The following is a 14,766-nucleotide window of genomic DNA, read 5'->3' as shown; positions in this document are numbered from 1 at the left end:
TGATACGTGATGTGAGGATGGGATCTATTGGCGAGCTTGAGTGATCTGGACCTCGAGGTTCAATATTTATCGAAGGCGGCATAGGAGCTGGTGTCAATTTGGCCATGCGAACAACAGCCGCAATTGATTATATCAGTGTTTCTTGTTCAGATGGCAAGGAATCAAGCGTGGATTTGAGCAGAACCCAATGTCGGGATTGCAGGAGTGGTAGCGAGTTGGGATTTGAAAGCAGGATCTGGAACTTTGGAAGTCCTTCTTTCACCATTTCACGCATGTCAGAAAGAGAAAAAGAGTCTTCGCCTCCGTCCTCTACAGTCATAGTTGGGATAGTTGGTTGAAGGAGGTGCGGATGGAGATATTTGTACTCGTGTAGTTGGTTTTCTGGCGTGCGTGTTGATGGTAGGGTGGTGGATGAATGGATGATGTGTGAGTTTGACTTGGTTTGACTTGGTTCGGTTCGGTTCTAGGGGTAAAATGATGTTAGGTAGGTGGGTAGGTAGGTGGGTAGGTAGGTAGGTAGGTATTGCTATTTTGGGGGCCTGGGGGAGGAAAGTTGATTTGGGAGATTATGGGGTGAGAGGGGGGAAGACTCGAGGATAGTATTCATTTGGTTGATTGGATTGGAGTTTCGGTTTGAGTTTGAGTTTGGGTTTGGGTTTGGAGAGGTAAGGAGGTGAGGAGGTGAGGAGGCAAGGGTCAGGATTGTTGATGATCTATGTAGATTGCTATGTTAGAGGGCTGTTGTGCTTCAAGCATGATATGTCTTTGTGTGGTGGACATTTGTTGTCGAGGTCCTTGGGGGGAGATATAAGTGTGGAGTTTGGGGAGGTTAGAGGTTGAGATGGTGAGGACGATGCCGAGGAGAATGATACAGTATACCGTAAACAGTTCGGGATCTGCATAAGCGTGGATATGAGGTTGCCTATGGAAATGACAGACAGGGCAAGGGAAAGCTATATCGTTTCGAGGCAATTGAAAATCGAATGTGATCATGACATAGCATTGGGTTGCTCAAAGGGAGACCCAGGAAGAGGGGATTGAATGTTACGTATTTTCTGCCTGCGATGGACTCGTAGCAACACATCAAATTTTATGAACAGAAATACAAATTGGCAGTATAGATCTCGGTCACAAAGTATCACACAAGTATCATAGAGAGTATCAATAAATGAGAGGAACAGCGTTCAATTGTCTACCCTCATAAAGTGGTCGACCTATTTCTTCACCATCATTTCCTCCCTTTCTCATCACATTCAACTAATTTATGCAGCGATGGTAACCTCAACCTCAACACCAGCTTCGATGTTGATGATGATTTGCTTGACAACCTCGGTAGGGGCGTTAAGACTATTATACAATTAGTATATTGTTCTCTCTTTAGATTTCTCTAATCCTCTTGATCTTCTGCCAGATTTCCAAGTATAAAGAATGCGGGGGGGGGGACGTACTCAATGAGACGCTTGTGGATTCTCATCTCGAAGCAATCCCAGGTCTTGGAACCTTCACCACAAGGGGTTTTACGGGTGGTAACCTTCAAGGTTTGGGTTGGGAGACGGACTGGTCCCTTGATGCGGAGATCCTTTCCCTTGGCACGCTCGATGAGCTCACGGCAGACCTTCTCAAGGGACTCAACCTTCTTGGAGGTGAGGGTGATTCTGATCTTGTGGGTTTTCTATGAAAGAGGGGATAGGTTAGTTTCATAACATATATTTCCAATTCGATATGCGGTTTGGACTTTGCGCAAACGAGGGGGGGGGGGGGGTGTTGAATGTATTTGGAGGAAACGTACTGGGCCTTCACCGGCGAAATCCTTTTCCTTGTTGTAAGACATGATTGCTGATAGATTGAATGGATTGATAGAATGGGATTCTATTGATTGATGTTATTCCTTCAAGACTCGAACGATGGTTCCAGTTGCGGCAAAGTGATGAAGGTGGTCGTAGAAAAAGAATTCTGAAATTTGGCGCGAAGATTAGATAAAATTGAAGATTCACGAAGACTGTGGGAGAAAGTCTTGGCATTGCAGGGTTAAACGAATGGATTCTATTGGTTGAAGATCACATCTGTGAGGTTTCATGAATATTGATGCCTTAACATCTTTTGCGCGGCATACGACTTCAATTTAAGGCATTCATATATTTTTCATCCAAGATGCCATCATCATTGATTTGATAGGTGGGTCAAGTTGATAAGTGTGGCCGAGTGCAGTAGCAGCAGAAGTAATTTGATGGTATACCTACCTACGTATTGAGTCAAACGGCGAGAGCATTTATTGTACATATTTTGACGCCTTTAAATTCTTCAATTGCACTTTCTTTCTTTCACTTGCAAACACATATCTCTCAAAAGTACCAGACGACCCAAACTTTCCATTGCATTTTAGCTTATTTAAGTTTCCATCAAATTAATTGACCAGACGAGGAAAGCACTGGTGTACAATACAAGACTTACCACCAGCTATTGGCTTGGCCTCAATATATCATCCTAGCTCACGAGGTCACAATTACTTCCCGTTCTACCGATACTACAGCAGAATTCAGAGATGGCTTCAAAATCAATAGTTCTCCCACCTTTAGTTCCATATCCCAAACTATCATGGAGGTCAAATATGCTACCGGAAGAGTGGGAAGCTTGCTTAGATGCTTGGATGTCTCTGACCGAAGCACATCTATCAATACCATCTCCAGATTTTGTACGGATATCAGCAAAAGATGAATCCTTACCGAACTTCCTGGCATCCTACTTTGCCGAAACGGCTCTATCACATGACGAAAACTCGTTAGCCAATCCCTCAAAGACCAAGCAACTTCGCAAGCAAGCATATCTTCTGTTCTATAGGCTGGTTGGCGTTGACAAGTCACCTGAATCGTTACTGCGTTGGGAAGTTCTCGCAGATGTATGTAAAGTTTATGGGAAGGAAAAGGGCAGCAAAGTCACAACATTAGTATGGAGCAAGCACTCTTCAATAATCGAGGGCTCGCTGGGCAGTGTCAAGAGCTTGTTGACAGAAGAACTGGAGGCCGGGATCAAAGGAGATCTCAAAGGTTCAGAAATACAATTGAGACGATTAAATCAACTGCTACACGCTTCTCCTGAAGCAGCTTCGTTCTTCATGGCTGGAGATGATTTCGTGGATGCTCTTATAAGTTGTTACAAGCTCATGAATCCACCACTACGAAAGGTCATCATCTCTACTATCTATCTCTGTATCATTGGGCTTACAGAAGGCCCTAAACCAAGATTTTCATCACTCGTTGACCAACTTTATTCCTTGAGTGCTGCGGCTGAAGCACATAAGAAAGGTCCAACCAATGTGAATGACTCATTGGTTGCAGAGTTGGTCACAGTAACACCTGTGTTGAAGCAACTTCAGCAAAGAATCGATGCTAGTGGCTCGGGGTCGAGCAGAGCAAAGTCTGTGATTACTACTCTACAAGGCTTTCGTAAACCAGGAAGTAGCGGAAGGCCTCTACGCCTTGTCAAAAAGAAACCTAACAAAGGCAAGGGATTGGCTGACACTCATGATCGTGAAAATAGTAGTGTACACGTTCATCAGATGAGTCTCATATCACAGGTTCAGGATTTGTTCCCAGATCTTGGATCAGGCTTTATTGTGAAGCTACTTGAAGAATATAATGATAATACGGAGGAGGTTATATCTCATCTTCTGGATGGATCCCTTCCACCAAGTTTACATAATGCTGATCGACATGAGGAGTTGTATGTGTCCTCATTCTGCCAATCTCACCACTCTAACCATTTCTATAGCGAACTACCTAACGAACCATCTTCAAGTCACGCCGATCTAGTACCTCATTCAACTCCCCCGCAACTTCCTACTCGCCGCAACATCTTTGATGATGACGAACTTGACCAGCTCACGGTTGATGCATCTCGCCTGCATTTCGGCCGTCGCAATCCCGATCAAACAGCCGATGATGTGCTTCAAGATCGCTCCACCGCTCCCAATAAAGCCGCGATTCTCTCCGCACTTGCTGCCTTCGATTCTGACGATGATGAAAGAGACGATACATATGATGTCGCCGATGTTGGCGGAACGGTTGATTCTGCCAACCCCGAAGAATTCAACCCCGAGAATAACTCACAACAGAGTGCACATGATGAAACCCTCTTCCGTGCCTACAAGTCATCACCAAGCATCTTTGCTAGGGATGCAACCACTCGTAGAAGCAAAGAAAGAGCAGCTATAAGACTAGATACGGGCATGACGGACGAAGCACTCGAGGGATGGGCAGTCATGCTTTCTCGTGACCCTAGGCAAATGCGACGACTCGAAACTCGATTCGCTACGTTCAAGGGAGAACAGACAAGTTTGGAGAGTACGTCGTGGAAAGCTGTTGAGGGTGAGGAAGAAGGGAATGGAAATGGCAACAGGGGTAGAGGAGGCAGAATTAGAGGACAGGGTAGAGGTGGGAGAGGTGGCGGGGGAAGAGGGGGAAGAGGCAATGGAAACGTGGCGGGTACGAGTGGTGATAAGGAGACCGACGTTGCTAGACAGAGGAAAGAAGCGAACAAGGGATCGAGAGCTAATCACAATCGTAGGGAGGGAAGGGCGAGAAAAATGGCTAGGGGAGGATTTCCGGGATAGTGGAAAGAGCCTTCAAGTATGGTAAAGGTTGAATTGAAGAAAGCGAAAAGCGTGGATACCTTTAGATTAATCTCGATACCATAAACTTGTTGATCATCATCCACATGCACGTCATGGTTCTATACTACGTGCATTTACCCAAATAGGACGACTTTCGTAATGTTGGGGAAGGCCAAGGTCTTGAACGAGGGGCGTGGAAGTGCAGCGAGACCATGGAGGTTGAGGGCAGTAGATTAAGGCAGGATATGAACGATGATAGCATAAGGATAGAATGTATCAACGTAAAGTATGAGTAGAAAAGCAAGAAGTAGTAACAGCTATGAATTAGAACCCTGTTGGTCGAGTTCCTTGCGCTTATTGCTCGTTGGGCGAATTCCTAATCCAATATGGCCTCTATGAAGTCACGACGCTGTTTACGCTCAATCTCCTCCTTATGCGACACCAAATCCACAACACTAGAACACGCACATTTTGTAAAGAAAATAGATATCTTCGTTTGAAAAATGACCCAAATGATCTATTACATGTCACATTCTATGATATTAATGCATCATATCCATACTATCTATACATGCCCAAACCATGTCCGAATTAAGCCCGTCAAAACCACAAGCACCACTTCAACCAAATTGATAATTGCATGACCTTCCCACGAATACTCCTAGTAAATCTTCTTTGATACAAATTATACCAAGCCCCAATTACAAAATCATAGTAGCACAAATGGTGGGTTTATAGTGTACAAATAGAAGCCTAATCGACCTCCCAACTCTCGCTGGTAGTCGTATCCTTCTTGGATTGTGAGGAAACCTTCCTTTGTCTTGAAGGCGTGGGTGTAAGACTAAATCCAAAGTCATCCTCAGTCCAACTTTCGCCATGATATTCGTCTTCGGTGAAATCCCAATGTACAGCCTCTCCTTCGCCGAGCAGGACCCCTCTCCATTCACCCGCTGCAATTTTAGATGCAACATTAATCATCACTTGCAGTAAGTGACTTGGGGGACTCAAAAGAATTTCACATGTCTTTTGGATGATGGCTGTTGGAAGATGTCGAGCGGTTTGTAGTCGCCGTGATCCCGGTGGTGGAGAAAACAGGTTTACTGCAGCAGGGAGAGGGGATAGTGTTCTTCTTCGTGAGTTGCTACCTGTAGTACCACGTTGTCTCAACCTTGATGGTGAAGGAGTAATGGCCTCAAAGGCTTCATCTTCAGACTTGCCGCAATCATTGACCAAAGTCGGTGTCTTGGGAGCAGGTGACAAACTTCGAGGAGATGTACTAATGAGTGAAGGTGTGGGCCATACTCCGTGTGTCTCGGGGGTTACATTAAGCTGTGAGATTGCTTGGGTAGGGTGTACTTTCTTTGGAAGGACAATATTATCGTGGGGGTAGGGAAAAGTGATAGGTGAAGGTGGACCGGATAGGGGCGGTGACGGTGGTACATCAAGTGGGGAGTGCCATGACTGTGTAGAGTGAAATGAATCGACGCTTGATGAGAGCTCTGAATCAGGGTCACCGACCGCAATTTTGCCCACTGGAGACCTGTTTCGACGCTTTGAAGGTGGACTTGTGACTAGAGAGAGGACAGGAGGGGCCGTGATTGATCGACTACAGTGATGTAACACTTGTGAGGGACTTCTGGAGCCAGGAAGTGATTGCGAACGTGGCGATTGAGCGGGAGTTTTAACTGTAGCATTGGTGTCGTACGTTGCGTCACTATCACCACCTTCACCAACCTCTATACGGGACAAGACGGTAAGTATAGATTCTGATGAGACTACACCATATTCTGTTGGATGGGGTTCGACTGCACGAGTTTTTAGTGGGTATGTTGGGGAGTGTACTGTTGGATTCGTAGATTTGGCTACAGATGTTTCTGGCGTTTCTTCTTGGAATTGCAGGTCTGATATGCATGTCTCTGTGGGGCTGGCCGCGGCTCGATGCAATGCAGAAGTCTGAAGTGGGGAAGAAGAGCGGGTTCTTCTGCATGACAGCTTTGGCGAGTTTGAGGTCAACGAGGTTGACTTCAAAGCAATAGGATAAAGGTCACCCCTAGGTAAAGGAATTCTAGATGATGATCTTTGTACTGGCTTCCACGGTTTTTGCGTGGTAGGTATTTGCAGAGCAATCGGCAGATCAACTGAAAACGTTCTTTGGAACGGACAAGGAGTCTTTTCATATAACAACACTTGCGCCAATATCTTCTTAAGTTCTTCTCCTTGCTTAATTTCTTCGGGAGTTGAGTTGCTTATCTCGATTCGCCAGTACTCCTGTAGCCTTCGCACTTGCAACACGAATTTGCTAGATCCATCGTCCGAGACAAACCAACATTGACTTCGAGGTAGTATCGGCTTTAAAGCTTTCTGACAATTGAAAAACGCGACAGATTCGGGAGCTCTATAGATGCGCAAAGTGCCTGCAAATCTCACATCAGCATGTATATTCATTCCTAGAGCGAACACAAAATTGCCACAAAACGCGTACCAACGGCGATTGTTCTTTCCCCTGGGGACGACCACCTCAAAGAGGAACCTATTTCCGTATTTTCCTTCGCAGATCCATTACTCGAGCTCGGTCGCAATGAAGTTTGCGACGGTATTGAAAAAGATATGATGCGGGCGCTATCGACACTATAAAGTGTCTCGATTTGGGGATCGGGAGTCGATATTGATCGATCAGAAACAGACACAGCGCGTGTCGATGACGAAGAATAAGCCATTGGCAATTGAGCCGATTTACTTTTTATATTTCCTGTCTGATGACCATCATGGTATTGCACATTTGCGCGATACGTGGCGAGTTTTTTGCACGTCGAAAATAAATGCAAATTTGAGATATGGAGTTGGGTTCCGCAAGCTGTCGTAGTTAGATTCGGCGAGTTTCAAGACGGTACAGGCAGTTCCATGTATCACCCTAAGGTGGCTTCCTGGCAATTCTATTTCTTGGATGAAATTTCAAGAAAGAATGTAGAGTGTAGAGTAGCAAGATTAAAGATGTGCGAGTGTGTGTGCCCGGGACGGTGAAAGAGACTATTGATTGTGGTGGTTAGAAGCAAGGAAGTTTATATCTGTAGATATACCTAACTTAGTGTGTATAGCGGCAGGTATCTATGTACTGAACATCTATGGCGAGACCGCGCGCTTACAATGTTGCTCTCCAACACATACTCTCATTCCTAAAAGTCAGTATTTATCCATCATATATGATTTCGGAGTATGTACGGTATGAATTTACAATTGAGTCAAAGTCACATTGTTTCAATTTCCTGGAGATTTATTGAGTTCGGACATTGACGGATTGCATTGCACGGAGCATACAGTAGAGTAATATAGCTAGAATGCAGCTTGTAGTGGGGGATCAGACAGTGGAGTGGTCAAGGTAAGTTATTATTAGTTGTCTTGACTCTGGAGGTTGCGTACCCGTCCCGAGTAGGAGGTAATAATAAGATGTGCCCCGGACCTTCAACTCGCAGTTCCAAAGCAATTTCAACGGCTCCTCAACAATTGAGATATAAGAATATAAGAATCGCAAGGTATTGATCGGTAAGGCAATGTGTAAGCAATGGATGCAATGGATGCAATGGATGCAGATGCACCAGTGCAAGATACTTGAATAGTCTCATTGACGGGTACCTGGTAGTAGTGAAGTGGCCAAAGTCCCAAAGACTGAAAGATGTCAAGAAACGGTAGATGGAACATTGCTCGTATTACTTTCCCACTTACAGTGCATATCCACGGGGCTTCGGAGAACAACCAACAACCAACAATGAATAATGAATAATGGATAATGGATAATGAGGGGTCAAATTGATGACGTCGCATAACCCGAACCAGGAATGCTGTAGCTTCTTAGAGCTCTGAGCTGTCGTATGCAGCGTATGACTGGGATTGAAGAAAAAAAATGGTGTAATGTATACATGCCACTACTACTACCACTACTACCACTACTACCACTACTACCTACAGGTCCATGTCCAATAGCTAGATAAGAAGGCTGATACCTACACTTTCTTCTCATCCTTCATTCAACCTTCGATATTTGACCATCGTCCACTCAAGCACAGGCAAGGCAAATATGGACTCAGAAAGGTTGCAGAAGCCTTTCAAAAATCGTGATGAATTGAAGGAGAAATTGTCTATCGATCATTTCGATTTGAACGCTATCCTGCGAGGAGCCCAATTGACAATCGTGGGAGGTCAGTTTCATAGCACAACGACAATAATACCCTGTCGTACATTGGAACACTGTGTTGACTGACTGCTTTATAGCTCTAAGGGCTCTGCGAAATCCGCAATTGTTTACTTCGGAGCATTACAAGCAGGTTGCTCTCGCAGTTTTGGCAGGCGTCGTAATTCGATTAGCTATAGAGATCCCCGTACGACTTCTCACCATACTTCGGCATTTTTAGGTGATTGCTAACATGTAGCAGATTTTCGGTGTGAGAGTCTTCCTATGGCTCATGTCATTTGTTGTAGACCTAGGAGCCTCTACTTTCGACAACAGGGTTGTCGAGGGCTTAGATCTTATCCAGAATCATGTTTTACAAGTTCCGTTCTTTCTCATGAGTATACTAAGTCGTGTCACACCAACCCTTGACAACATGTGAGTATCTCAATGCGAGCGCACAAATGCCATTGAATTGCGATTCTTTACTAACCCCCACAGGTTCATGATGAGCCTCGCGTTCGTTGACGAAACATATTACGAGAAACATAAAGGAGAGGAACGGTCCACATTAAGAGACGAATATTATCCAAATTTACGACGATATCCTAAGAGAGATGGCACAACCCACAAAACAAGCACAGCGGAGAATATGTCCATGTTTTTGATAAAGTTTGGAAAGAAGGCGGGGCTCTCTTTGGCAGTATATGCTCTCTCTTACGTTCCGATCCTGGGAAGATTTGTGCTTCCAGCTGCCAGTTTCTATACATTCAATAAGTACGAAACCCAATCGAAATATGACATATATTATACTAACAGTCCTTAGAGCTGCAGGACTTGGTCCTGGCCTTATAGTGTTTGGCACGGGTATCTTTTTGCCTCGTAGATATCTCGTAATCTTTCTACAGAGTTACTTCTCGTCACGCAGTTTGATGCGTGAACTGGTGAGTTTTTGAATCGTTGTTGTGATGTGAATTGTATCTGACTGGTCTAGCTTGAGCCATACTTCGCTCGTATCAAGTTTACCAAGGAGCAGAAGAAGAATTGGTTTCATGATCGAGAGGGACTCTTGTTTGGCTTTGGTATCGGGTTCTACATATTCCTTCGAATCCCTCTGCTTGGTGTACTTGTCTATGGTATTGCAGAAGCATCCACGGCATATCTTATAACCAAAATTACCGACCCGCCTCCACCTGTTGGACAAGAGGATAACTTTGCTGCTAGCCAACAAAAGTGGAAGAACAAGCATGAATTCTTGAACCTCAAACTCGACCAACTAGATTCTCTGAATACATCCAGTAGGAATGAAGTCACGCAGGGGTTTTCAAGCGAGAAAGCTTCATCATCGGCCACAGAAGTCCCTCCGCCGTACAGCGAGTTAAGATCGCGGTAATGAATGGATGGATGGTATAAATAGAGCATATCGCTAAGCTCGGTAGCATGCAAAAATCACCCAGTGATCTGAACAGGATGACCGAAACGTGTGCCGTGTTCTACGGCTACCAAGCAGACGGTTGGTAAGACACTAAGAAATATCTGTGTAATAGTGTATACTGCATCTTACTAGACATTAATCATGCCACGTTCTATTGCCAAACTCTAGCCTCATGCCTGGCACACTTTATCCATCATGAACTTCCCGAGACAGTTGAATGAGTCCCTTTCTTTGGAAAATCCTAGTGTCATACATATTTTTCAAGCCGATGAACCCCGCATTCCTCCTACTTCCCATACTCTCTTGATTCGAGTGCCACTCAGATTGGTCTGCGCAGATGATTGGTTCGATTCATTTGAGAGAGGAGGGGTAATTTGTAATTTGTAATTTGCGATAAGAGCTGCCGAACGTCCCTTTTCTTATCATTTCTTACGTCTCTTCTTTGATCAGCTACCTGGATATCTATCAGTATCTAGGAATTAATGGTAATTGATAGGAACTATATCCCATTTTTGGTTGACTACTACTAGGTAGCCTAAAGTATAAGAGTAAGTGATAGTGCTTTCTTCCTGTTCATTTCACCTTTGGCCACATCGTCAAATTTCGTCTGGCCTCCTCTTTTACAACAAACTTGTGAACGTAATCGACGCCTTACTTCATTCTTCCCATCTGTAACTACTGCAACTCGACATTCAACAAGATACAATGGGTCGATCAGAAATCCGCAATATCTGCAGAGTTTCACTTGATGAGCCTGCAGAAAGTCAACCGAAGCTTCATAACAGATGGCATCCAGATATTCCGTTCGCTGACACCATCAAGAATGGTGAAACCGTTAAGATAGAATGTGTAAGTGCCCCTTACATCCTGATCTTTTTCAAAATAGTGGCTAATCGCATTACTAAAGGTTGACTGGACTGGAGGTCAAATCAGTAAGCCTTCGACCCACATCATTGTCTTCGTAACTATTTACTCACGGCTGCTTCAGAGAACGATGACAGTGCAGATGATGTAAAAAATGTCGATCTGACCAAGATCCACTACTTATCTGGGCCATTTGAAATTGAGACAGCAGAGCCAGGAGATGTATTGCTTGTTGAAATAATGGATGTACAGCCACATCAAGAGCATCCTTGGGGCTTGTAAGTCACTTGCAATCAATTTCGAATCTACGTCATTTACTGGTTACTGATTATATACAGCACCGGTGAGCAACACATTGTTCAAGTGGTTCTCATAGACTTGATATTGACGTTGACTGCCTAGGTGTCTTTGCCAAAGAAAACGGAGGTGGCTTCCTGGATGAACTTTACCCATCGGCGTATGTCTGATTTCGATTAATCTCTGGATTTTAGAACTAACGAGTGGTGATATAGAGCTAAGGCTATTTGGGATTTCGAGGGTATCTATTGCACATCGCGACATATTCCCCATGTCAAATTTCCTGGATTGATTCACCCTGGTATTCTTGGTTGTGCACCATCTGCAGAAGTAGGTTCCCAAGCTATCATTTTTATACTTTGCCTTCCATTCTCGCGGGAGCACTTCAGCAACAGAGTTGAATCCAGCGACCTGTATAGTCGGGGCCACAGTCCCAGAATAAAACATGCCTATTCTTAGAATCCGGTACACGTGTTGAATTTTACTTGGGATGTGGCAGATCAATTTCAAAATGTCATGCTATATTTAAAGAGCTCATCATCTCTTTTATAATCGAGGGTTCCCAAAGTTAGACTACGGTCAGACTATAACCATCCCGATCGACTCACCATTCATTTTACACTGTCCCTTCAAAATCTTTATATTCTGATGATTGATTATAGGTTCTAGCCACATGGAACAAACGGGAGGGTGAACTGATAGCTGCCAACAAGCTGGACAGGATCGTTGCTCAACCACCTAACCCTCAAAACGTGCATGCTGGTTCGGCATCTGAGGACATCAAAACAAAGGTTGGCCGCGAAGGCGCAAGAACAATCCCGGGTATTGTGTTCACATGTGGCCCCAAATTGCTGTTCAAATTTTGATATTTGTTAGGTCGCCCGGAACATGGCGGGAACTGTGACATCAAGAATTTGAGCAGAGGAAGCAAGGTGAGATTACCTAGTAACAAAATAATTGAAAGTGGATACTGACTACATGATGAGGTGTACCTTCCAGTACATGTGAAAGGAGCGAAGTTCTCTGTTGGAGATCTCCATTTCTCCCGTAAGTGGTTCTTTCTGTTGTCTATTCATTCAAAGTAATAACTGTGAAATCAGAGGGCGACGGCGAAATCTCATTTTGCGGTGCTATTGAGATGTCCGGTGTCATCACCATCAATTTTAAGGTGATGAAAAATGGTATAGCAGATCTTGGTATGAAATCACCAATCTACTTACCCGGCCCCGTCGAGCCCCATTACGGACCAGGAAGATACCTTACCTTTGAAGGATTCAGTGTGGACCACCATGGTAAACAGGTACGTAGTGTAGCAAGTCTGTGTAATGATTTTATGTACTAATGGAACACGAAAGCACTACATGGACGTCACTGTAGCCTACCGCGAGACTATTTTGCGTTGCATCGAGTACCTACGTCGATTTGGGTACTCTGACTACCAGATCTATCTCTTGTTATCCTGTGCACCAGTACAAGGTCACGTCGCTGGAATCGTAGATATCCCAAACGGTAAGTTCAATTGACAATTTCTAAGCCACAAGATCGCCCACTTACAATCTGAAACCAGCATGTACGACTCTTGGTTTGCCCATGGATATTTTTGATTTCGATATTTCTCCTTCTGGTCCTGCAAAGAAGCTGGATATGGGTAGCTGTGCCTTTGAGACCGGTGTTACCGAGGGCAAAGTCACAAAGGGTGGTGAGAATAGTGAGCACAGCTTCGGCGGTGGTTTGACATTCAAGTAGTAGTAAGATATTATTTGAGTGCTCAACATGGTACTTTATTATTGCGCCAGCAGATGATTTAGCTGTTCTCTTTTTTCGCGTAGGCACTTAATGGATTCTATATGTCGATATGTTGATAGCTTGAGTTCCTTCTGTCCTTATGCCGTACTTTCATTGATCCAACAATATTAACCAGACGGAGCTTCGAAGTAATTCTCAAGCAGCGATTTGAGCAGCCAATGCCGACTTTATCATCTCGTTATTCTGGGTGTAATTGAATGCACCCATGAACATACGTATTTGGTAACACATTAACAACTCATACTAATTTCAACCGATTTGTCAAACAGAAACTACTATCCGCAACGAAGCATAAATATACAAACACGTACTTTCATTATGACAGCAATTCGAATAACTATCAATTCAGTAAATATGGGTAACAATCTTTACAGTTTTTTTTACATCAATTTTTTGAACACCTTCTATTAATCACCTCTCTAAACTCTGGCCGTTGATATATATTCTTTGGCGTAAGTGGACGCAAGGTGGTCGAGCATATCCAAGATAGCCCAAGTATCAACATATTCATTGAGCAGGCTAAGAATGGGAGTGACGTTCTTGCTCCAATCAGCAAGTTCATTCAGTGTATCTTGCTCAGTCGCCGCACGTGTGAATCTATGTAGGTTTATTGAGCCTTCTTTAGTTCTTGTAAAAGCAACTACATTCATAGTTTCCCCTCTGTCAACAGGGAGAGTTATAACGTGACCGTCTAACCCGAGGTACATTTCAGTGTTCGCGGCCGTATCTTCACCAAATACGGATTGTCGAACGTAGCTGTTGACTCTATCCGCTCCTATCACCGCTTCTGCTGTCGCTGTTGTGCAATCTGCGAAATAAAGAGTGAACAGACCTTGATCACCGCTCTCATCTACTACCCTCTTGCGGAATTCGGCAATGTCCTGGGGCATGAACCCAACTATTTCATTAAATAATGAAAAATAGAACTGTACACACTATTAGAACATTCCCAATTGTAGAGTGAAAACAGAACCTTGGAAAACTCGCTGCCATTGTCGTGATAGCCGCCCGAGAAATCAAAGTACAATTCTTTGCGTCCTTCGAACATATTAGCACAGTTTGATTTACAGACGCCATGTGTTGCGACGGCTTTGAATGTAGTAGACACACTGAGCTCGCATGCTTCGCAAATATAGTTTGGAGCAAATGTAACACCAGCACCAATCTCGGAAAAGATGTGGCCTCGCTCGTGTATTTTGCAAGAGATGCCTCGATTAACAAGACCCAAAGCTAAAGTTATTCTAGCGATACCTCCACCAACGATAGCAATTCCATATGAGGATACTCAGAATGAATTTCAGGCATATTTTTCACTTGTGGTGTATGGAGAAATAGGTTGGTGATTGAGTGGAGAAGTGGGACAATAGATAAATGTGACGATGATCTCTTTAGTAAAATCATATTGATAGAGTGGCTTGATTTCGGATTGAGTTTGTCTATGAGGTAGTATCAATATATATATCTCTATATTTCAGCTCTTTGACGGCCCGTTTATCTTCTTCGCCGTGCGTCCTTTCCCCCCTAAAAAGTCGTCACCAGTGATTCGAGAGATTTCGCTTAAACTTATCCCCCCACGCTTGTACAAAAGTAACG

At 44.0% G+C, this 14,766-nt stretch overlaps 6 protein-coding genes across 6 annotated transcripts; 3 read left to right on the top strand and 3 right to left on the bottom strand.

Annotated features, from left to right (window-relative positions):
- Positions 1-1,262: 1,262 nt before the first annotated feature.
- Bfra_002953 (putative 40s ribosomal protein s20 protein) lies at positions 1,263-1,949 on the bottom strand (the record flags this gene model as incomplete). Its single annotated transcript, XM_037333366.1, has 3 exons — positions 1,790-1,949; positions 1,449-1,672; positions 1,263-1,347 (listed from the first exon to the last, which is right to left on the bottom strand). The coding sequence occupies exons 1-3, from the start codon at positions 1,829-1,831 to the stop codon at positions 1,263-1,265; spliced, it is 351 nt and encodes a 116-aa protein (XP_037195494.1). The 5' UTR covers positions 1,832-1,949.
- A 593-nt stretch (positions 1,950-2,542) lies between these two features.
- Bfra_002952 (putative cue domain-containing protein) lies at positions 2,543-4,609 on the top strand (the record flags this gene model as incomplete). Its single annotated transcript, XM_037333365.1, has 2 exons — positions 2,543-3,720; positions 3,769-4,609. The coding sequence occupies 2 exons, from the start codon at positions 2,543-2,545 to the stop codon at positions 4,607-4,609; spliced, it is 2,019 nt and encodes a 672-aa protein (XP_037195493.1).
- Positions 4,610-5,362: 753 nt separating this feature from the next.
- Positions 5,363-7,326, bottom strand: Bfra_002951 (uncharacterized protein; the record flags this gene model as incomplete). The annotated part of the gene is made up of 2 exons (XM_037333364.1): positions 5,363-7,023; positions 7,092-7,326. The coding sequence occupies 2 exons, from the start codon at positions 7,324-7,326 to the stop codon at positions 5,363-5,365; spliced, it is 1,896 nt and encodes a 631-aa protein (XP_037195492.1).
- A 1,355-nt stretch (positions 7,327-8,681) lies between these two features.
- Positions 8,682-10,164, top strand: Bfra_002950cb (putative transmembrane protein; the record flags this gene model as incomplete). The annotated part of the gene is made up of 6 exons (XM_037333363.1): positions 8,682-8,802; positions 8,876-8,982; positions 9,037-9,209; positions 9,273-9,548; positions 9,598-9,715; positions 9,766-10,164. The coding sequence occupies 6 exons, from the start codon at positions 8,682-8,684 to the stop codon at positions 10,162-10,164; spliced, it is 1,194 nt and encodes a 397-aa protein (XP_037195491.1).
- A 2,341-nt stretch (positions 10,165-12,505) lies between these two features.
- Positions 12,506-13,113, top strand: Bfra_002949 (putative formamidase protein; the record flags this gene model as incomplete). Its single annotated transcript, XM_037333362.1, has 3 exons — positions 12,506-12,667; positions 12,723-12,876; positions 12,935-13,113. The coding sequence occupies 3 exons, from the start codon at positions 12,506-12,508 to the stop codon at positions 13,111-13,113; spliced, it is 495 nt and encodes a 164-aa protein (XP_037195490.1).
- Positions 13,114-13,592: 479 nt separating this feature from the next.
- Bfra_002948 (putative salicylate protein) lies at positions 13,593-14,221 on the bottom strand (the record flags this gene model as incomplete). The annotated part of the gene is made up of 2 exons (XM_037333361.1): positions 13,593-14,099; positions 14,147-14,221. 2 exons carry the CDS (start codon positions 14,219-14,221, stop codon positions 13,593-13,595), a joined length of 582 nt encoding a protein of 193 aa, XP_037195489.1.
- Between the last annotated feature and the right edge of the window lie 545 nt (positions 14,222-14,766).

This window comes from Botrytis fragariae (assembly GCF_013461495.1).
Source record: "Botrytis fragariae strain BVB16 chromosome Unknown tig00000012, whole genome shotgun sequence".
NCBI lineage: Eukaryota > Fungi > Ascomycota > Leotiomycetes > Helotiales > Sclerotiniaceae > Botrytis > Botrytis fragariae.
The sequence above is the reverse complement of the archived record's forward strand: the minus strand, read 5'-3'. Positions and strand labels throughout refer to the sequence as shown.